The following is a 25,143-nucleotide window of genomic DNA, read 5'->3' as shown; positions in this document are numbered from 1 at the left end:
ACCGGGATACCGCTGAATCACGATCCGGCTATTGTTTGCTTTTGAAAATGTCATCTCCAATAAAAATATGTTGTTGAGCATTTTTATGGAGTTACAGTTTATCAATATTACATACAAAATGTACTGTGTTTTTAAAGCACTATGTCCATTGTTTTAACATAAGGAATCAATTGAAAGTCAAGATCACATTTGAGCTCTATATATCGAAACCCTTCAATTCAAGCGCACAAACAACGCCGATTTATTCTTACAAAATCCCGCGAAATCTACATCCATCCACCACATTTGTTCACTATGGAAGATTTTTCTAAACCACGAGTGAATGGTGCGATGTTGCCATCATACCAAGGAAAGGTTGTGTGTTTGTTGGGAATGGCTAAAGATGTAAGTTACAAATCAAAGTATTTATCTGAGAATATAATTGCCGATTAGCTACATCATGATATGATCCATGATCAATCATCAGCTATTTATACATATTGTACAGGACTACGTACACAATGACATTATACACAATGACATTATACAGATCTAATGATATTTCTTTATTTTTACTTTAGTTTACTAGTAATAAAATGGCTTTTATTATAAAGTTATTCGTTCCACGTAGTGCGATATACACAACATGTAGGTAATGCACGCGCGTAAACTATATTACACGTTGCTCTTTATTTTTTTTAATAAGAAAATAAATGTATAGGCCTAAATAACAAATGTTCTTCATATTAACGTGTTGTCGTTTCTTGTCATTTGTTGTCGATATTTAATGTGACCGGTACATAGTAAATTACAACAGTATGAAATATAACACCAGACAGTCCATCAAACGTAAGACAATGCACAATGTAGATTATTGTTCAAAATAGTGTATTTTTTCCCAGGTTGATCAGAATGGACAGGCATTCACACTAACAACAAGTGATGGACAAGATATCAGAATCAGCATGCAAGAGCCAGTGAGTCTAAATATAGAAAACATCTGAAAATCAAATAATAACAATTAAATTAGAATATTGAATTATTGAATTAAATTTATTCTATATGAAATTAAATGCTATAATTACTTATGGCATAAAGTTTCAATAATCAACCAGAACTTATGGTCAAGAACCAGTCCTTAAATCTGAAATAAAATTACCTACCTTGTCATTCCATAGTTGAATTAATATATTCTTTTCTGTTGTTAAAATTGACGCCTATAAGAAATGACTTTCAAAGGTTTTGTTTTCAGATAGTCATTTGAAGTGTATTTAGTAGTTAAACACGTAATTTAGATGAGGCACTAATATGTTTCTGGTATAATTGTCATATGAATAACTAAATCAATTTTGATCACAATAAGTAGAATTATTGAATTAAATATGTGTACATATATGATAAATGTATCTATCACAGGATACCCTGACCAAGGCCTTCCCTCTTTGTTTACAGTTGAGTGAATATGTTGCTGGTCTGACTGAAGTAGAAGGCCAGGTCCAGTCTAACAAAGGAATCATGTGTCAGAATTACATCACATTCCCACAGGAAACCACCGACGCTTTTGGTAATGTTCTGGTTAATTTTATTGCTCCATTAAATTTATCATTATGTCAATTAAAAACAAAAAAGAATGTAGTAGGGATTGATGGAAAGTTAAAGTTTCTTATTTGGAACCTAATTGCATTAGTAGCTTACCCTTTTATTATCAGAAGACCTGATCTTTTGTGAGTTTTGATATTTTCGCTATAGGGTAGACTGGTTGGTATAAAAAGTTAATTACAAGTAAAATTAAAAACATTTTACATGTAATGAATACTATATTTGTTTCAGATATGAAGATGTATAATGATGCAGTAGAACTGTCAGCCAGATTCTCCAATCATTATGTGGTCGGAGTACAGGGATAAAAAAGGGAACTTTTTACTTCATAGATGGTCAACTTTGGTTATCACTATACAGATATTTTAATCATGAAAACGGCTTCAGAATAGTTCAAGGAGCTTCAATCACCATGGATATCAACTGGCATAAATCTGTACAGAACTACAGAACCTATCTAAAAATTGTTACAGAATTGTCAGTTGTACAATTCAATTTGTGGGATCGGTGTTGGAACTGTTGCTGCTGTTGTACAGATGAAAACATGTCTCTGGCAAATGTTTGACGTTGTGATTCCTTGATAAAGATTGGATCTGGAAATTGAGATCAACACACTGCTGGCATTTGTGCTCTCCTCCACAAAATTACCGGGTACTTTGAAGCATAGCTGTAGTTCTATAATACTTGATCTGGAAAGTTTGCTGAACAGCATTATGAACAAATCAGAACCATACAGATAATAAGCAATACTTTGTGGTTATTGTTTGATGGACAAAGGACTTCATGGTTTTTTTCTGTAGTTTATTTAGTGAATGTTCAGATATTTCCTGTGTAATGAATGTAAATAAATGTAATTTAACATAAATCGACAATGGTAGTCATCATTTATTATAATACCAGGAATGATCTCTTTGTACTGATGCAATCTATCGCTTTTTCACAGTAATGGAATAAATCCTTGATGAGTCGGAAATTGGAGGAACCCTTGTTAAAGGCTTGAAACGTAAATTGTAGACAATATAGTGACAGCAAAAATGTTTTGACTCGTTGGTAATTTACCGTTTGATTGCAGAGTTCACACCAATGTTTGAAATTCTGTAGGCAGAATTTTCTCAATCATTGTTCTGTAGGAACTGTTCAATTTACTTTGACTCATGAGTCAGTGGCTTGACTTTGATGGTAAATAGTGTTTAAAAGTAATATATTTACATGTACAGGAAAAAAATCAGAACCAAATACATTCCACACTTTTGAGAAGTTTGGCTCATCAAATTTCTACTGTATTTTCATCCTATAAAGTGAGTGGGTGGTTCAATCACATAGCTAGCAGGGGTTTGACCTCTAGCATAGAGGTGAGAAGGTCGAGGTTTATCTGCCCAATCATGTGGGTTTTTCCAGGCACTCAAGTGATCATGTGGGTTTCTCCAGGCACTCCAGTGATCATGTGGGTTTCTCCAGGCACTCCAGTGATCATGTGGGTTTCTCCAGGCACTCCAGTGATCATGTGGGTTTCTCCAGGCACTTCAGTGATCATGTGGGTTTCTCCGGGCACTCCAGTGATCATGTGGGTTTCTCCAGGCACTCCAGTGATCATGTGGGTTTCTCCGGGCACTCCAGTGATCATGTGGGTTTCTCCGGGCACTCCAGTGATCATGTGGGTTACTCCAGTGGTCATGTGGGTTTCTCCGGGCACTCCAGTGGTTGTTGACTGTGGTCCATCTGTAAAAATTCCTCGCTATCACTATTTCTCGGAATGTACGAGAGGGCTGGTTGCTCTCAAATTTTACATGTAGGTTCTCCCAGGTATGTAATTATGCATATTGCATTTTGAAGACTGATCCAGATTTAAGATGGCAGGCAGTCATCAGATTGGGGTTGGGGATTGAGGTTATGGAATTGTTACTATATCGGATCACCTGACAGGTAAAAAGAAAACGAAACACTTTCCTCTTTTGTGGTTCTTTATACACATAAACATCTCTGATACATATATCACATCAATTACTCTGTGATAATATCACAGACCATGCTATATATCTATCATTAATTACTTAACCAGTATACGTAGTTAAACAATATACTGGTACACTGACAATAAAGTCAAGTATACATGGCTCAAAAATTTCAGAATGAAGATAAATCTAAGAGCACTTAAATGTTGCAATTGATGGCTGCTAATAAAACATTCAGATATTCTTTTTCAAACGTAAGAAAATCAAAACAAATTGAAATTAACAATAATTGAAATAGCTCCATAGAAACACTCAGTAATATCATTGTAATGGTACTTCTTAAGATTTCTTGTGTTACTTAGCATGTATACTGTAAAACCAATTTTTTTTGCATGTTTGCGAATTTATACGTCTGAATGGATATGAACTTCACTTATATTGATATTTATATTTGCATTTAATTTTCAAATTTGTGAAAGTTAATTAATATTCGTGAACTTGTTTTAAAATTAAAATCGCAAAATTTAGTAGCTGTGAAAGAAAGTTGGTTCACAGTATATTTTACTTATGGTAACATGCATTATTTTCACTTCAGCTTAGAAATCAAAGACAGTAAATATTAATGATGTTTATCAAAACATATCACTGTATGATTGATCTTAAAACTTCAAAAAACCCAATTATGATCAGACTATATTAAAACACTTTTCATTCCACAAATACTCAACTGTTCTCAACACATTCAAACTACCGGTATAAACAGTGGTTGATCAATATCAAACAGCTTATTGCATGAGAACATTTAAAAAAAAAAAAAAAATGTTTTTTCCATCTTCGAAATCCAAAAGATGTACTGTAACAGAATTTGTCTTAATTGGCATCTGTAAATTTGGCACTTACATCAATCAACAAAATTCATGCAGAAGTGGTTACAGTTCTTAAACGTTGTGATTTAGTCATATTTACAATTTTCAACTATAACTACTGACGTGTGGGAATATTTGCTTATTGGTATTTCTTTCTAGACTAATTATGTGAATACACATATGCGAGAATACATCTGTCTATAAGCAACACAGCTACATCAATTTCAGACATGCTTCAAAGGCTTCCATTTACAGGAAGAAGGTTAAATTTTCAAAATTAGTTGTATACAAAAATCCTGAAAAAAACTACAAAATCAATGAATAACTTCAAAATGGAGACAATATAAAGTCTTATTTAAAACCAGAATTATTGAGGTGTTTGGTAAAGAATTGAGTTTGCATGGTCATCTTTAAAGATTATTGGGTTTTATAAGAAATAATGATGTTTACATGGACAGCTTATTACTGGTATTCTTCTTTGTGAGCAAAATGAAAATATAATATCTTAAATAATAAAACAAATACTCAACACATCTGAAGATACAACCATGCACACTCTGTTTTATCTACCACATAAAAACTGGTTTGCAGAAAAAATCTTGAAATTAATGGAAAACTGTGTTTAATACAATGTTACTAGGATTTAACCTAAATTTCACTATTATATTAAAAGTTAAATACACCATTATTTGATAATTTATTTCTGCAATGGGAAGGAAATAATAAAACATAATTATACTCCACACATCTTTAGAAACAACCACACTCTGTCTCTGTATCAACATTTTTACAGCACTTCATTCCATTAAAAGTGTTCATCCATATAATGCTTATTTTTTTTACATTTGTCACAGGGATGCTGAAAAGTATTGAGGATGAAGTTTAGGTATAATTTGTGGAACAATTTATTGCACATTTTCTCTAATATTATAATACTCTGTAAAAGGAATAATAAGCACTTATGATGAGGTCAAGCCTTCCCAGCAGGCACTAGTGATGAAGAAGCTTTCAGTCGTCCAATAGGATCTAAGGTTGCACATTTACAGTCACATCCTGTTACAGGGCATTGTGGGTGATCTTTGAACCATGAGGTAATGTGTGAAGCGTGACCGCCATGGCGACAGGTCTGACACCATGTAAACCAGTCATCTAGCGGAGTCAACTTGTTCTCTAAATCTGTAATTAACAAAAATCTACATCAAAAACTTTCACTTAGTTTAAAAAAAAAACAAGAGGCCCAGAGGGCCTGTATCGCTCACATGGTTTTTTGTTAGTAATTATCACAATACTCTGACAATTAGAAAAATAAGCAAAATTGACTCCCAAAGTTTAATTTTGAATCACAACCATACAATGATGCTATTGATACCATACAAATATGCTATCCAATACATAGGTTCAGAGACAAAATAATTTATATGAAAATAGTAGCCTAATTGACCTTTTTGACCTCGCATCTATTGCCGTTTAAGGCCCCAGGGGTCAGCCCTATCATTTGTACAATTTCAAATCCCAACCCTATTAGGATGCTACCATTGCATTATAAGTGCTCTTCCATTCTTAGTTGCAGAGAAGAAGTCGTTTATATGGAAATAGCCAAATTGAATCCAAACCCTATAAGGATGTAACCATTGCATTATGAGCGCAATCCCATGTTAAGTTGCAGAGAAAAAGTCATTTATATGGAAATTGACCACTTTTGACCCCGCCCCTCAGGCCCCCGGGGGTCAGCCCTATCATTTGCTCAATTTGGAATCCCCAGCCTACAAGGATGCTACCATTGCATTATGGGTGCTATACCATGCTTAGTTGCAGAGAAGAAGTCATTTATATGGAAATAGCCAAAATGACCCCTTTTGACCCCGCCCCTCAGGCCCCTGGGGGGTCGGCCCTACCATTTGCCCAATTTTGAATCCCTAGCCTACAAGGATGCTACCATTGCATTATAGGTGCTATACCATGCTTAGTTTCAGAGAAGAAATCGTTTATATGGAAATAGCCAAATTGACCCCTTTTGACCCCGCCCCTCAGGGCCCCCGGGGGGTCAGCCCCATCATTTGCACAATTTGGAATCCCCACCCTATAAGGATGCTACCATTGCATTATGGGTGCTATCCCATGCTTGGTTTCAGAGAAGAAGTCGTTTATATGGAAATAGCCAAATTGACCCCTTTTAACCCCGCCCCTCAGGCCCCCGGGGGTCAGCCCCATCATTTGTACAATTTTGAATCCCCACCCTATAACGATACTACAATTGCATTATGAGTGCTATCTCATGCTTAGTTTCAGAGAAGAAGTCGTTTATATGGAAATAGCGAAATTGACCCCATTTGACCCCGCCCCTCAGGCCCCCGGGGGGTCAGCCCCATCATTTGTACAATTTTGAATCCCCACCCTATAAGGATGCTACCATTGCATTATGGGTGCTATCCCATGCTTGGTTTCAGAGAAGAAGTCGTTTATATGGAAATAGCCAAATTGACCCCTTTTGGCCCCGCCCCTCAGGCCCCCGGGGGGGTCAGCCCCATCATTTGTACAATTTTCAGTTAGTAGCCCATAAGGATGCTACCAGTCAAATTTTGTTGAAATCCGACCAGCGGTTATGGAGAAGAAGTCGATTGTTGACGGACGCCGGACAACGGACGACGGACGCCGGACGCTGCGGTTATCCCATAAGCTCACCTCGGTCCTTTGGACCAGGTGAGCTAAAAAAAATGAAATAAGCAATACCATATTTCATGGATATGAATTAAGAATTTCTGAATAGGTTATTCATCAATTAGTGAATGTAATTAAAGTAGCAAGGCTCTAGTCCAGAATTTTATAACTAAACCACTCTGCCTCAACCTTAGTGCTGTTTTTGTCACCAGACGTGTACCCTATAAATAGTTTGGTTTGATTAGATTAACGTCCTATTAATGTAACATCCATGGTCATTTTAAGGACGTGCCAGGTTTTGGAGGTGGATGAAAGCTGTAGTACCCATTAAATTGTCAGTACCGGAATGTTCCACATGGGATTCAAACTTGCAACTCAGAGGTGGAGGGCTTCTGATAACATGTTGAGACATCATAAGCACTTGGCCGCCCCCTCCTACGCCTTCTATTATAAGGTCTATAAAGTGAGACTGACCTTTATGTTCAATCTGCTGACAGAGTGTAGATCCCGAGGGAGTCCCTAAGTTGGTTAGACACACAGCACACCTTGGAAGAGGTTTTCTACAGCCTGGACAGCAACTGATCTGTTAATAAATTGTAGTGACAGTATAATGGTGAAATAAATATTAAATAAACAAATTTCTTTCATACCTACGGGTGTAATACTGGCTGATCTAGGGAAATACACTCATGTCGCCTGAGGCTGTATTGCATGGCTACCCATGCAATAAAGCCTCCTGACGTCACGGCGTCAACAGAATTTCTATTACCTCGGTAAAATTTTAATTTTTTTTTCCACAGACTTGACTGGTTTTACTATAAAAGATGCAAAAAACGGGATTTTTGTTGAAAATATCACGTAATTTTTCATGTATGAAAACTTGACTTTCAGTCGTGGATTTCTTTGAATTTAATTCAAAATGGCGGGATATTATAGTTGTAAAATTGCAATAAAACGTCGAGGTATAAAAGAAAAATACTCTTTCATAAGTGAATATGAAGGATAGGGATATTCTACCCTCGGGATCACAAAATGGTGCAAAACCCTCGGCAAGCCTCGGGTTTTACTACATTTTGTGACCCTCGGGTAGAATATCCCTATCCTTCATATCCACATATGAGAGAGTCTTATAATATATACCATATCAATTTGCAGAAAAAAATAGGATCCTTAAATAAATGTCTTCTTTAATCTGTACATGTATAAAGTTACTATCATTTAAAAATATATAAATGGACAAAGATATATTTGAAAAGTGCAGACAAAATCATTTTTCAAATCTTTCTGAGCAAATTGTTCCTTACACACTGGCAACCCTCCCCCAATTCAAATCCATGACCCTGAGAGGTGACCAGAGAGGTTTACATATTTTACCTTTGGTTTGTTGGCCGACATGGACATCATGGAGCGTGACATCAGGCGGAACGGTGCCTGGGTATTACAAGCTATTGACTTCCCACAGAAATTACAGCTTACATATGCCTGGGGCCGATTGTGGCGCATGGAACTTTGACTGTCACTTGAGTGGCGGATAATGTCAAATTCGGCTCTGTAGAGTCAAAATAGTCTCAAATTTTAGTGAAAACAGATTTTGAACAGATCAGCTATCATGACAACAAATTTGCACATTATTATTGCGAAATACAGGAAATAAAATTAGCAAAATAATTTGTTTATTGCATTCTAAAATAATTTGTTTATTGCATTCTAACATGAAATGACTAAGATATGATAACCGCTAAGAGAATTATGCACGTTTAGAGATTGGTTTGACACTAATGAGTCATAATGTGTTATAAGGTGCTACCTATATGCTTCTTACCTTTCATGCCAAAGTTTCCATCTGTCCAGCAGTTCTCTGTAGCTGTAATGAATTAAAAAAAAAATCATTATGTAATCATAATTAGTTACATTGAAAATTTACTGTGTAACTGTAATTACATTTCAATTACTTTTCAATTACCTACATTAAACCAATAATGAAAATTGAATTTGGCAGTCAGTATATATTTACCGTAGTTTAGAAAGTGAAAAGTTCAACTTGTCCGCTCTAGTTCATAATATGAAGACAGATGGAACAGAGCTTATGTCTTTAAACTTAATAAAGTGTTTTTGATAAAACATGACTTACTGATAAACAAAATGACTGTAGTAGTATTACTGTTTACAGAGTTATCTGCCCTTGTTATGAAATACTGACTTCAGGTTACTACTTGTCTCTTAAACGCTAATGACCTTCATCTAATAACCTATTGGCATAGTAATCAAAACCAGCAAACACGAGATAGTTTTCTAACATCACACACCGATTTCTAGAGGCTGTTTTCAACTGCCTGAAAAACATTATCCTGCATGAGTCTTTCCTTATAGAAAATATTTCTGGTAGTCTTGGTCACCGTTCATTAAATTCTACTCAATATTTTTGTACAAAGATATATTGATAAAAAATGCAGAGTTAGGATCTGATGTTTTATCATAAGTATTTTCTGGTTAATCCCAAGATCTACAAATTTTTAGAAAAAATTATTATTTTAAACTAGTTTAATCTGTAAAATATATTAAGGACAGATATATATATCCAACATACATTCCATACTACCTATTAAAACGCCATATGGTACGTCACATTATACTGACCTTTCAATCCATGTGATGACCCTGTCATTGTTGGACATATCACATGGAAAAGTGAAGACTGCAGCGAGGGCGGCTGTCTGGACATCACCAGTCCGATCTACATAATTCTGTAGTAACTCCACCCCCTCCTGTGTCAGGCCTGCCAAAGTAAACCACATTGATCTTTAAACATACATGTCTTAATACCCAAGTTTTGAATCTGATTACAGGTCCCCATAATATACTAATTAACAAACAATATTGGAATGCAAGCATGTCCCCTGTCAGTTCCAAGCCACAAGCTATCAAATTGACCTTAGCCAACAGTGACCTTTTGTACAGTAGTTGACCCTTTGACCTCAAAATCATTCCTATTCTGCGTGTCTTCATGAACTAAGACTGTATGAAGTTCATGAAAATTCATCAATTCTCTCTTTAAGTAATTGTCTGGAAACCAAACATTTGTCAAAACAATCTAATTTTAGTAAGAGCGACCTTTGTAGTTAACCTTTTGACCATAAACTCAACTCCAAGCTGTTATCACATAAGCTATCACTGTATAAAGTTTTAACAGAATTCATCAATAAGTTCTCAAGCTATCATCTGGAAACCAACATCCAGACAGACAGCAAATGGACCAGCAGAGGACTAAAAAGATGAACATTGAAATTCTGGTTATCGTAACTTATGTAAGTTATCCAAATTAAAAATTATGTAGACAATATCATGTAAGTCCCTACCAGTGAGAAGTAAGCCATCTAGGCATCCCTCGTCCTTCATTGTACTGCTCAGACTGTCGACATATTCCTTTAACTGTAAACATGGATGTCAGATCGTATAGTATCAGGATCTTAACATCAAACAACTTCATATCAATCTTAAGGATCATAAGTGAGTTAAGAAATGAGACAGTTTGCATCTTCTTTAAAATTATGTTATTATTTATTTTTATCAACAGCATTAAAATCAAAGTTTGATTTCGTTTGTCTTATGATTAAAGCAATATCATTGGAATAATCTTTCAAATTGTTTTATTCTAATAGGATTCTTTCATTTTAACAAACTGGCCAATTTCATTGAAAATACTTTTACTGTTATTACCATGGAATTGACATTGGGATACAGTTTCACCTTTGAAGAATGTTCTCTGAAAAGGATTTCTATCTGAACCAATGCATTCATGTTGGGACTTATAATCATAAATTGGAAATATCTAAATATCTATAAATAATGCATAAACAAATCATAATTAAATAATATATCATAATTAGAATTGTTAATTGAGTAAATTATCTACTAAGACCATTTTAATACCTTTTGGTCAGACAGGTACATGCAGGCGAAGGCCAGACGATCTGCCACTGTCATGCATTCCTGGTCATTCTAAAACAAAGTAACATTTGGGACACTGGTCCAAGTTTTTCTGAAGATTTCAGAAAACAGTAAAAGCATTGTCGACAGTCACATATTATCATTTTGGTTATCAATTTTATTCTAGTTTAATAGCTGACTGAACTGTGCCAAAAGGTGACCTAATACCTCTCAGCCTAAAGGGTGACACATATTGAGGCATCGATTATCTGGGTATGTCTAAAACATTTGTTTTGAACCCCCACCCTCCCATCAATCCAACTTCATCAATTTGAAAGCTTATTTGAGTGAGTAATTTACTTTGCCCAATAAAACTTCAGATTTTCCTTAAATCTTTTAACACAGCTATTATTTGAGTTTGAATCAATTACTAAATTGATAAAGTTAATGAAAATGACATTTAAAGACAAACGCATTTTTGATAAAACACATATGCACGCATAAGTGTATGTATCTCTAGTTAGCGTAATTGATAATAAACTGCTAGTGATTGTCAGCAGAGCATATCATTTGTACCAGGATCTCATCATAAGTTTCCTTATCACTAGCTAAGAAACAGAACATAGCGCGGAGGTAGGGGTCGTGGAGGGTCTGCAGCAGAGATCCACAGGTACGCCTCCACATGGTCTGTTGTTCCTCTGTGTACCCAGCGATTGCCATAGCAACCGAGCTCAAGTTTTCATAACCTGTCATCACAGATTTAAAAAATATAATCAACAATCACAAGGCAAGAACAAGACTTGGATAAACACCGGGTATGTACAATTCTAGCTCAAATATTCCTACAGATTCTTCTTTTTATGATTTAATGATTGTTATGATTGTACCATTCTAGCTCAAATATTCCTACAATTTTTTTAAAAATAATTTATGATTTTATGATTGTACAATTCTAGCTCAAATATTCCTACAGATTCTTCTTTTTATAATTTTATGATTGTACAATTCTGCCTCAAATATTCCAATAATTTTTTTTTTCTTTTTTTCCCCAGTTTTTTTATGATTGTACAGTATTCTGGCTCAAATATTTCTACATATTTTCCTTTGTTTATTTTAAGATAAAATTTGACTTTTTACATTTTACACCAAATATTAGAGAAGACATTTTTTTCAAAATCGAAACTAAATCAGTTTTAATGTAATGAAAATTATTGATCATAATAAAATGGATAAAAAGTACTGTGATTGATCATAGGCTTTGTATATTTCAGCATTGATAAGACATCAACAAAGAGTAGCCAAACAGGCCATTTTTTAATTCTTGACCTAAATTAACAGGCTAGTTAATTACCTTGCTTTGCCGCCGTTTTACTTAGGATCTGTATAGACTTTCCCATCTTCAGGTTAAACAGAGCAACAGCAGCTGCCTTGGTATATTCTGTTTTAGTCTGCAGTCTGAAAGTAAATACTTTTTAGGTTTATCCAAGCGACAACATATACATGTACAGTCAAACTTTCTTAATATATATTCCATTGGTAATAAACCCATCCCCTCCCCGACCCCACAAAAAAAAAAAAAAAAAAAAAAAAAAATCCTACGACCCATAAACAATATTGTAATACTACATGTAGTAATGACTTACAAGGACCCTACAAATATCAAATCTCACTTTGTGCTAAATCTCAGGTTTATGTCAAGAGACAATAATCTGTTTCATACTGCCTTAAAGAACTCTTTTAGTTATAAACACCAAATAACTGCTGTCGTAGTAGTAGTATTTACTTACTCGTCCAGGAACACATCTAGCATCTCCTTGTTTTTCCAACCACACAACTGTAATGCTCTTCTCCTGTAAAGACAGGTACGTCATAACTCTTGGTGTTCAATATTACAGAGTTACCTGCCCTTGCAGGTAGGTATTGATTATGAAGTCATGTGTTTGTGAGCGTTACGTCATAATTTTCGGAGAAAACAGTGTGTATTGTGCTCACAAAATAATGATGTCACAATGGGTATCTACCCACAAGGGAGCTAACTCTGTAAAATGCAAAGACGGTAAAGAAGAAGATACACAATTACAGGAAATATATTACAGCATAACAATTAATATGTATATCTATTGAATCTAAAAGTGCTGCCAGTTGATTTCAAATATCTACATTTCATATACATCAATGTATTTTTTAATTTTAATTCAAGAGTCATCGATTACATTTAATTTCATAACTACAAATAATTATAAAATTAAACCTCATTCTTTGCACTTGAAAATAAAACATATTCATAACAAACTATGTTTCCCTAGTTTTCATACCTTTCTTCACTAGAATACATCTTCATTTTCTTCAGATTACTAAGTATGTTGCCGTCAATCTCCTGCCAGGGCCAGTAACTGGCATTATTACTGGTGTCAGATTCCTGTTGTAGTAGACTTTTAACGCCAGTACACCTTGATATATTGATCTTAGTTTGTGACTTCCGACTGTCTTCTACTAGCTGTCTGGTTACTGATCAAATGTTAAGGACAAAAAGCAGAGCACAGATATTTTATTCCTTGGGCAATATTTCGACTTCAATAGTTATTCTGGCTATCGAATAGACAGAGCACAGATATTTTTTCCTTGGGCAATATTTCGACTTCAATAAAGTTATAACATCCAGGGTTACCGGTAGTTTATCTGGCTATCTAATAATAGATGGGGCCAGATATTTTATTCCTTGGGCAATGTTTCGACTTCAATTAAGTTATAACATCCAAGGTTAATGGTAGTTTATTTTTCTTTGGGCAATATTTCTACTTCAAGAAAGTTATAACATCCAGGGCTACCAGTAGTTTATTTGGCTATCCAATAAAAGACCGTCATGTGATGAAGTTTCTTGAAAAAAACCAATCCACCATGATTTACAGACTACTGAACCACCAACCTCCGATAAGCACTGACAGTTAATCTAAGCAATGCATTACGGAATGGCGATGTAAAGCAATGATTTTCGTTGATAAGGGGAATACTGAATAATATATCAACAATAACAAACTTTACATTATTGATTTAAAGGAGCAATGATGTCAGGAGCAGTGGCTTTCATGTGTCACCACTTGACTTCAGAGAATCTGCAAAGGATACAGGATAACCAGCGCCACATTCCCCTCAGGTGTAGCTCTTCATTCACAACATGGGCATTGTGTTCCACATTCACCGTCTGTGATACAAAAATAATTGTTCAAGAAAGATTTATCAATAGAGAAGTAGCAAGATGATGTTATATGCCAACATTCATGATGAAAATCTCAACTTACCCAAGTTCTTGGCCCGGCACCATAAAACTTTCTCAGACAGATTTTTTACTCAAGTATATGATTTTCCATAGGCTTGAGTAAATAATTTGTCTCAGAAAGTTTTATGGTGCCAGGCCCCGGCTTTGCTTTCTCGAAGCAAACTTAAGTCAAAAATTGATTTACAAAAGTCATAATTGTTTATATAAGTTATTAAAAAATATAACTTAAGTTTTGACTTATATCTTATCTCTTTTGTATCGCGAAATCAGAGCCTGGTCAGAAAGATATTAGTGATATGTTTATGAAAATACAATGCAGATTTAGGACATTAAAGAAATCATTATAGAAAGTTCTATGTTGTATCATTTTATCTATTAGATATAATCATTCACTGAGAACAGTTAATATTGTGAAACACATATCACCTTTAATCTTGAAAGAAGGTCAGGGTCTTTTCTTTGAACAACTTAACTGTCGTCCTTCATTAAAGCATGTTACAGCCAAATTATCATTTGGTATTTAGATTTTAGATGAAGTCATACAGATCCGAAAGAAAGAGAAATCACAAATGAAAGATCAACAATCAGACTTACCATTAAGCTCAGGAGACCTAACAAGATTATAAGTAAGGCCAAAAAAAATATATTTGTTTAGGGTTACCCGACCGACCGTAATTTTTTACCCCCCACCCACCCCCCCACCCCCGACTCAATTTTCCCCCTACTTTTCTATGAAAAAAAATCAAAAGTCGGGATTTAAGACTCCGGTTCCGGCCATTATTTTATAGTGAAAGACACTTAAAAAATATATATACCTACAAAAAACAAAATCCTCCCAAACTACAGACCCTATTTTTTATGCCAATGTAACCCTAAACAGATATGATGACAAGAGGATTTACAGTGACACCATTTTTAGTGTTTACCTGTGTGCCGTATCCTCTGGCAATCCTCTGTTGGATCCTCTGTGATATATCTAGAGCTTGATTTGAGTTTGGGGTGACATCAACCATTTTCTTCCCACAGGCCCAGGATAGGTGGAATTGGGATGACCACATCTGAAATATAGGTCACAGTTACAGAAATATATCACATACATACTACAAAGTGAGGTGGAATTGGGACGACCACATCTGAAACATAGGTCATAGCTACAGAAATATATCACATACATAATACAAAGTGAAGTGGAATTGGGACGACCACAACTAAAATATAGGTCATAGCTACAGATATATATCACATACATAATACAAAGTGAAGTGGAATTGGGACGACCACATCTAAAATATAGGTCATAGCTACAGAAATATATCACATACATAATACAAAGTGAAGTGGAATTGGGACGAGCATATGTTAAATATAGGTCACAGCTATATACATACTATATACATCATAGAAGTACATGTGGAATTGGGACGACCACATCTGAAATATAGGTCACAGCTACAGAAATATATCACATACATACTACAAAGTGAAGTGGAATTGGGACAACCACATCTGAAACATAGGTCATAGCTACAGAAAGGTATCACATACATAATACAAAGTGAAGTGGAATTGGGACGACCACATCTAAAATATAGGTCATAGCTACAGAAATATATCACATACATAATACAAAGTGAAGTGGAATTGGGACAACCACATCTAAAATACAGGTCATAGCTACAGAAATATATCACATACATAATACAAAGTGAAGTGGAATTGGGACGACCACAACTAAAATATAGGTCATAGCTACAGATATATATCACATACATAATACAAAGTGAAGTGGAATTGGGACGACCACATCTAAAATATAGGTCATAGCTACAGAAATATATCACATAAGTCATACAAAGTGAGGTGGAATTGGAACGAGCATATGTTAAATATAGGTCACAGCTATATACATACTATATACATCATAGAAGTACAGGTGGAATTGGGACGAACACATCTCAAATATAGGTCACAGGTGCAGATACAAAGCGTAAACATCATACAAAGTGGGGTGGAATCAGGAGGACCACATCTACAACGCAAACTCTCTAAAAATGGTTGGTGTCAGTGATAGAATCCCATATCTCATTAAGGTGACATACATATCTATCTCTCACTTCCTATATATATCTGTCATAACCCTAACTAGTATATAGACATGAGAAAATGTCATTATGTAAAAGCAGTTACCACAGGGATTCTTTCATGTACAGTAATGTCCTTCATTGCCCCAGACTGCGATACTGTCAACATGCGGTTCTCATCTGTAGGGTGCCAGGAAAAAGCCATGCATTGGTTGGCATAACCTTGAAATAAACAAATGGGCACTCTGATAAATAGTTGGTTGCAATGCAAATCCTAACAATAATAATATATTTTTAAGGATTCAAGAATCTAGCATAATATCCTACTTTGAGATTTTCAAACTTAATCTTCGTTTTGTTTATGGTATGCCTACACATTTGATTAAAACAGGGCACAATTCATTGCAAGGGCATACAATTGATAATTATAATCACAGTCGAAGCTGGTTGAAATTCTACAGAACATACATAACAGCATATACCATTTTGATTTGATAGACACAACTGGAAGAAAAAACAATCCATTCAAATTTTATCAAATTAAAGATCAGAGTGGCAAAATCTGGGCAAAGTCACTTTAAACATCATTTACATTAGTAGTTGACTGTACTTAGGGACTTAACACTGGGGATTCTCAAAAGTGTTTCACCAGTTTGTGAGTGGAAATTGGACTGTCATACATGTAACAAAATAATCAACAATAAAAATACTTACCCACAAGGGCAGATAATTCCTAAATACAGAGAAGGGTCCTTGAATTATCTAAATTAATTGCAGACCCCCAGACATACTTACAGTGTACATTCCTCTCTATAATAGCAGGGTCCAACTCGTCAGCTCCTGGTGGAAAAGATAGGGGAGATAATCAGTTGGAAAAGATAGGGGAGATAATCAGATATTGGAAAATATAAGAAGATAATTGGTTGGAAAAGATAGGGGAGGTAATCAGCTACTGGAATGACATGTACAATGGACAATACAGGAAGATAAATATGGCTTCATTGATGACTGATAAAAAAATTAATAACATATCTTATCATGAACACCTGGACTTTACTCACAAATAAGTAATAAATTTGGATAATGTTTTGATATTTTTTATGTTTTGTCCTCAAATGACAGGCTTGGCGAAACCTATTAGATGATATAGAATAACAAAATGTCATGTGATAATAATTTGTCAAATTATCAAAAAGGTGTTGTTTTTTTTACTTTGAATAATTACTAATAAACATATTTCAATCTCAATATTTTTTTTTATTTGACTATTAATCCACATGTTGGATGCTAAGATAATTTAATAACTTACCCATAGGTATATGTCGGATATCATATAGCTTTACTGCAGATGTATCTTTCACCAGCACAGCTAAAAATCCCATTCTGTACATCAAAATTGAACAACAAAACTTCACATAAATCAAATAGGTCTATGGTATTAAGCAAACTCACATCTCATTTTTTTTTTCTTTTTCTTTTTTCTTTTTCAAATTCACAACAATTTTCGATGAAACAACTTCTGGCAAAGATATTTGAGTACACAAAGGTATCTCTTAACATTAATACCAAATTAATGCATCTCTAAAGCTGATGCATCATCAAAGGATTATGAAATAGCTATAAAAATTATAGTTACTGCATGACGGTGTTACCAATTTCATTACAATATTTTACAAATGTATATTTCTGACCACTCACCGGGTAGGACACCAGCCAATTTGGACTACAGGCTTTATTTCAGAAAATGTCATAATCTAGGACAATGGTCAAGGACATCATAGAAAACTATCTAATTATATAAAGACAGTATACATATATTGATACACAGAAGTGTGATTTTACCATGACACTGTCCGAATTTTCACTTCAATAAGTTTATTATGTTTATCATAATGCATTATTGTACCAGACCAAGATATACAAAGGATACAGGTTTATCAAAGGTCCTTATGTCCCAGACAGAAACTTGATTCTGAAATAAAACAGAGAAATTGATTATCATGTGAGACAGGAATATTTACTAGGAATCACAATTTGGTTAAAAAAGTGAAGGAATAAAATTGCACATCACTTTCATTATTAACTCTTTTCTCCTATTCTGTTTTCCCTGGGTTTCAAAAAGTATAATTATGTATCTTTTAGCTTTTTGTAACATTATTTTTAATTCTTAAAGATGCTCCACCGCCAACATAGCATAAATGATATTCATAATTTGAACAATAATTGGTGTTTAATCGTGTATATATATGTCTAATTAACACATAATATAATAAAAAATAATTTATTTTGCCTTTGGTGCATGCGCAACCAGTACATCATTCCATATAGGATATAGTGCAACGGATTTTTTTCGGGATGCAGTTAATTATTTTCGATATTTTAAACTTGAAGTAAGATTAGAAGCTCAAACTTTTCCACGATGGTAATGGTGTAAAGTAAGTAACTTTTGTAACTGAAGAAAAATATTAAATCGTCTGGTGCTGTTTTTGATAGTGAAAAAATACTATTTGTCAGCGGTGGAGCATCTTTAAGCTAATGTTACTTATCAATTTAATGTTACCATACCTCGTGGAATGACGCTAGTCTGTAGTCGTTCTTGGGGTCCATACAGATTCCGTACACACTCTTTGTATTAGTTGTCATGTGTTGTCTACTCGTCTCTAGTGTAAAAATAAATATCAATACTTGTAGTCACTTTCTTTACAATTGATTTATTTAAAAAATAGCTGATCAATAGTGAACAATTTCAAGATAGACATATATAATTTATATAAGAAACTTCCTTACAGTCTTGAAATTACAAAGAAGCGAAATTAAGTTTAGAATATTTCAAAAATTCCAATATTTATTTTTATATAATAACCTTTAGGAAAGTACAGCATTTTTATATTGAAAAGCAAGCCTAAGATATGCATAGGATAGTCCAGATCTTGGGCCTTGATATAAAACCTTGTTATTAAATTTTGTGTATTGTACAAATTCAAATTATTGAAAAATATACATTTGTCAAACTAACAGTAATAAGCTATACAGATTATCTTATTTATCTTCTTTTCATTTTAACCATATGTAATTAAGTTCACTAAAATTAACTTGACCATGAATAAAGTGAAACATAAATATATATAAAAACAACTATACAATATATATATGTTTTCATGCTAAATCACACACTGTATACAAATATTAATAGAACTTTTAATAGAACTACACAAATTTGAATATAAGTTATATGTACCTCTTAAGTCAAATATCTTTATATACTTGGATCCCATTCCTGCTGCAAACGTTTTTGAATCCTTATGGAACCAGGCCAGGGATCCAGTTGTATCACCAGGGCCTGTCAATCAAATCCACTCATCATTATAATTACAGTGCAAGAGGATTAAAGAGGTAAAAAGGAAGTGAACTAAATACTCATGAAATGTATTCTGTATTTGTATATTACAGTAGATGGCTTACTACCTCTATTTGATGTGATATAATGCAGCATTATCTGCCCTTGCGGATAGGTATTGATTGTGACGTTATGTGTTTTCAAGTGTAACATTATACTTTTTTTAAGAAATCTACGTGAATTAAATGTGCTCTGTATTCACAAGAAATAAACAATCCTACCTGCAAGGGCAGATAACCATGTAATAGGCATAAATGTAATAATGTAGATGAAACCCTATACTAGGCGAGTGAATACTTACCTAGTTCTATGATAGGTTTAGTAATGACCCCTGATTCACTAACTGAGGAGCTGTAACGCTGTCTCTCCAGAGTCGAAGAGAGTTCATTGCCTGGCTTGGAGTTGATGTCCCAGATCAGGATACAGGGATCACTTCTATACTTCTCTAGGCCCTCAGCTATCTGTGAGTACACGACAAAGATTTGTAAAACCACAAGTTCATATCTCATTGTGGAAAAGAAATCCAGACTCAAACCAGTCACCTAATGTTTGATCCATTGAAATGCAACAATGTTTTGTAACATTTAAATAAAATCAAATGTTTTTTAAAAAATCTAATGTGTTTTCCTATTGCAGTTGCACTTTATTGGCCATTTTCCTTTAAAGATTTCAGACTGACCCTGAAAAATAAAAATACTCATTCAAAAATGTCTCTGTAAATCCTTCTAGTCATATCTGTGATGGTACTTGGACCTTTAAATGATCTTTGGTCTAAGAGCCACTAAAACTTTTATCAATATAGCTTCGTTGTTGAATAACAGGATGTGTCCTTCATAAGATGATTTCTACTTTATTTTTACTGCCTACATATAGCAATATTTCTTTCATACCTACACGTGTAATACTGGCTGGTCTAGGGCAATACACTCATGTCGCCTGAGGCTGTATTGCATGGCTACCCATGCAATAAAGCCTCGTGACGTCACGTTGTCAACAAAATCTCAATTTCCTCGGTAAAATTTTAACATTTTTTTCACAAAATTGACTGGTTTTACTATAAAAGATGCAAGAAACAGAATTTGGTTTGAAAATATCACGTAATTTTTCATGTATGGAAAATTGACTTTCAGTCGTGGATTTCTTCGAATTATATCAAAAGGTGGGATATTGTAGTTGCAAAATTGCAATAAAACGTCGAGGTATGAAAGAAAAATACTCTTTCATAAGTAGATATGAAGGATAGGGATATTCTACCCTAGGAACACAAAATGTTGCAAAACTCTCGGCAAGCCTCCGGTTTTACGACATTTTGTGACCCTCTGGTAAAATATGCCTATCCTTCATATCCACATATGAAAGAGTCTTATAATATTGCTAGTTTCAGGACTAAATGATTAAATCATAATTACCAAATTGGTTTCCACAGGATTCCATGCTAGATATACACATGATCTGGTATGCTTGGGACCTGTAACACAAAGTGTAAACAATTGGAAATTAAAATAGTCATATTGCCTTTGCAATTTGAATAAATAAATTTTCTGTTGGTATGGTACTATTTTCATTTGTTTGCGATGGTACTATAATTACCATTATAAATATGTATACACAGCCCATTGACATGGTATCTGGCTCATTTTAGAATACTTACTCAAAGATCATTCTATCATTCATATAACTTTTCGATTATTTCTTTGTTCAAAACTCTACCACTTTGATAAAAGGGTTACTTTGATAAAAGAGTTTTACTTTATATGACATAATTATTTATTACAGTAAGAGTTTTGGGGGTACTTTCAGCAAAATTTGGCAGTCTTTAGTAAAAACTCATTCTTTTTTTTAACAGTATTGAATGTGTTTTTAAAATGTTTGATGATAGGTTACATGTAGAAAGTAATGCCCCCTCACCCTTTTTTTCACTGTAAAGATAATATTGAAACAGATCCTAGGGAACAAAAATCTAACAGATAGACGAAACAAAATGAGAGGATGTGATTACAATAGAGTAACAAATACACAGAAACAACTCTACTGATTTATGTAGTTAAGATTGAAATGCTTTGTTGAAATATCTTTACTTACTGAATTCTTTTCCTATATAGTCACTGCCACCTGGTTGTCCAAAACTGAAACAAGTCAAAAGATAATACATTAAATTTATTTGTGTAATTTACAAATTAAGCCACATACTGTGTAAGTTGTAACAATACACTAAAACCATATGATATGAGTTAAAACAGAACAATGATATATTTATATGAGACAGGTTTCAAATTAACTATTTAATTAATTCAATTGAATTAATTATTTAATAATCTAATATGGCACAAATCGGCTTGAAAGTTGCTTTATTTCCTCATGAAAAGTCAAATTTAAAGTTACGAAGTAGGGGAGATAACCTAGCGTTAGGATTCAATTGATACACCTTTTCAAAAGACTAACTTTCTGGTGGCTAGTCTACTTGATGAGAAATTGAACTGTCTTAGCGCTTATTTATTACCTAGTGAGAATAATTTATTTATTATCTAGTGAGAATAATTTATTTATTACCTAGTGAGAATAATTTATTTATTACCTAGTGAGAATAATTTATTTATTACCTAGTGAGAATAATTTATTTATTACCTAGTGAGAATAATTTATTTATTACCTAGTGAGAATAATTTATTTATTACCTAGTGAGAATAATTTATTTATTACCTAGTGAGAATAATTTATTTATTACCTAGTGAGAATGATTTATTTATTATCTAGTGAGAATAATTTATTTATTACCTAGTGAGAATAATTTATTTATTACCTTGTGAGAATAATTTATTTATTACCTAGTGAGAATAATTTATTTATTACCTAGTGAGAATAATTTATTTATTACCTAGTGAGAATAATTTATTTATTACCTAGTGAGAATAATTTATTTATTACCTAGTGAGAATAATTTATTTATTACCTTGTGAGAATAATTTATTTATTACCTTGTGAGAATAATTTATTTATTACCTAGTGAGAATGATTTATTTATTATCTGGTGAGAATAATTTATTTATTACCTTGTGAGAATAATTTATTTATCACCTAGTGAGAATAATTTATTTATTACCTTGTGAGAATAATTTTTCCGTTTGGCTGACCAACAGCAATAAGATTATCTTGGTCATCTCTGCCTGGGTACCAGGCAACAGTCTGTAAGGCAAAGGAAAGTGAAGACATTTTAGTAATTAGTTTTGACCTGTCTGATTATTATAGGTTACACTGTACATGTACACATGCATGGCTGTCCTTATACAAACGTACGCCATGCATGATTTATCAAACATCTTGCTTTCACTTTTAAAAGTAACAGTTTATGTTATTATAGCCAACATTCCTGTTACATGAATCCCAGATCAAATTTTAATCTCCCTAGAAGGAGTAGAAGCCTTTTTAAAGTATCTGCTAAGTATGACACAAATGCTTAAAATGTTTGTGCTTCCTTCAATGTGAAACCATGCTGTGGCTCTTTGTTTCCTAGGATCTGTTTCAAATTTCTGTGAAATTGTCTTACCTTTAGATATTGTATCCCAGAATTGACAGCCACATGGATACCATAAGTATCATCTGATAGTCTTGTGGCTAATCAGAAAGGAATCAAAATTAATTTACATAGATGTACATAATTATATATACATTTAATTTTATGTACATCACATATTTCAAAACTATTTTCATACATATATCTAACTAGAAACATCTGTAAGATATAAATGTCCCTGCTTTCATTTAATAAGAAAGCGACAGGATGGACAAGACAAGCAAATGTAGTAATACTTATGGTAATTCAAAACTAATATGGCCTGGGTATTAAAAAGTTTGAACTTCAGTAACAGTGGCAAAAAGAAAGGCATAAATAGAGATAAACATAGTCAGATCATCATATATTTTTGAAGCCGAAATACCTGGTAATATAAACACTTGCATAGATGTATATTAATAATATAATAAATTTATCACCCAGTGATTTCCATTATACCACACCTTGACTTCCTTTGAAAGCATCACTGTCACTGCACTTGATGACCTTGTATAGATTGACCATAGACCCATACGTGAGGAACTGGTCCTTCTGTGTGGGTGACCACAGGATCTTTGTCACTGTAGACATGGTCTATTTTTCCATCAAATAATCTTCATTTTGTCTTCATATTATCTATATCTGTGGATAAACAAGTATTTAGTATATGTTATTGTTATTAATTAGTGTTTAGGTTAGTTTTCAATAACTTTTCATTTCAGAATTTGGTTAAAGGTTTATTGTTAAAGTATATGTATGAACAATACAAGTACAGCAATGTAATTAACCATAACATGGCCTGTGATTGGTTCAGATTTTGTCCTCTGAGCTGACTTCAGTTTTACGTATGAGATAGTCAACAGAGCCGTTTTCGATAATATGGTTGGACTGGTTGGACCTAGTTGTTCGTTTATTAATTAAAGACGGACCTGGTGATTTTATATTGATTTCAGACGAGCCTTAACAAAGCCTTCACAGGCCTGTATAAAAAACTTCAGGTCCATCAGGATTTATACTTAAAAACAATGACTTTAAACAACGGTCAAACCTGTTGTTTCGAATAAACGAAAAACATCCCAGGTGTAGAGATTGAAGCAGAAACATATATACTTGTATATACATATGTATGTTTCTGATTGAAGTGATCGGAACCCCTGGAGTATCAAAGATGATATTTAGTGTGACAAGACACATTTTGCTGTTGTGCCTGTCTATAGTTACATAAATCCAGGTAATAACATTCCATGAAAAAGTCCGATAATCATCACATAGGCTATCAGTGATTTTCTCACTCAATAATTTCAGGGACCAATGCCTTTTCAATATTGGGAAAACACTAATCATGACTACATTGCATCTTTCTTGAAACATGTAAAATTTAGAATTTTCTTTATTTGGGAAAATATTTACATTAAATCTAAAAATAAAGCAAAATTTCTCTTGGGGAAAGGGCCTTTATTTGGCCCTAAATGTACCTAAAAAATAAAATTACTGCACATGCCTTGTGTAAACTCGGTCTAAATGGGGGGCGAAATGCATCAGAATTCAAAACTGAAAAACATTAATTCAATCCATGCTTACGTTTGGTCCAATTTGCATTATTTATCTTAAGAGATGATTTGTTCTGCTTGTACTGTAGCTAAGATATAAGTAAATTCAAAAACATATTACAACAACAAACAAGTTGGTGAAAATGTTCTCCTTGCCGTTTCGTTTTGACCGGAAGTCAACATAATATTTCCATTTACGATAGTCGTGTATCCAAAACATGTAAACTACGCCAATCAAATATTATATTGGAAAACATATAAAACTCGATGTTAACATTCAGTTAAATGTAACCAATAAGCAAAATTG

At 33.6% G+C, this 25,143-nt stretch overlaps 2 protein-coding genes across 2 annotated transcripts; one reads left to right on the top strand and one right to left on the bottom strand.

The window, feature by feature from the left end:
• The first annotated feature begins 227 nt into the window (after window positions 1–227).
• LOC138314270 (replication protein A 14 kDa subunit-like) lies at window positions 228–2,443 on the top strand. Its single transcript, XM_069254524.1, has 4 exons — window positions 228–384; window positions 882–956; window positions 1,432–1,543; window positions 1,810–2,443. The coding sequence occupies exons 1-4, from the start codon at window positions 295–297 to the stop codon at window positions 1,884–1,886; spliced, it is 354 nt and encodes a 117-aa protein (XP_069110625.1). The 5' UTR covers window positions 228–294; the 3' UTR covers window positions 1,887–2,443.
• Window positions 2,444–3,521: 1,078 nt separating this feature from the next.
• Window positions 3,522–25,011, bottom strand: LOC138314268 (GATOR2 complex protein MIOS-A-like). Its single transcript, XM_069254520.1, has 27 exons — window positions 24,868–25,011; window positions 23,751–23,928; window positions 23,281–23,348; window positions 22,837–22,919; window positions 21,819–21,862; window positions 21,146–21,204; window positions 20,038–20,197; window positions 19,578–19,679; window positions 18,905–18,999; window positions 18,270–18,311; window positions 18,038–18,093; window positions 17,649–17,722; window positions 17,135–17,179; window positions 16,446–16,561; window positions 15,185–15,316; window positions 14,108–14,183; window positions 13,297–13,489; window positions 12,769–12,831; window positions 12,333–12,436; window positions 11,558–11,727; window positions 10,985–11,053; window positions 10,411–10,483; window positions 9,692–9,830; window positions 8,877–8,918; window positions 8,429–8,603; window positions 7,529–7,637; window positions 3,522–5,572 (listed from the first exon to the last, which is right to left on the bottom strand). The coding sequence occupies exons 2-27, from the start codon at window positions 23,875–23,877 to the stop codon at window positions 5,367–5,369; spliced, it is 2,622 nt and encodes an 873-aa protein (XP_069110621.1). The 5' UTR covers window positions 23,878–23,928; window positions 24,868–25,011; the 3' UTR covers window positions 3,522–5,366.
• Between the last annotated feature and the right edge of the window lie 132 nt (window positions 25,012–25,143).

Source organism: Argopecten irradians, chromosome 2, assembly GCF_041381155.1.
Source record: "Argopecten irradians isolate NY chromosome 2, Ai_NY, whole genome shotgun sequence".
Taxonomy (NCBI): Eukaryota; Metazoa; Mollusca; class Bivalvia; order Pectinida; family Pectinidae; genus Argopecten; species Argopecten irradians.
Note: the sequence above shows the minus strand (reverse complement) of the source record. Positions and strands in the feature narration are given on the sequence as shown.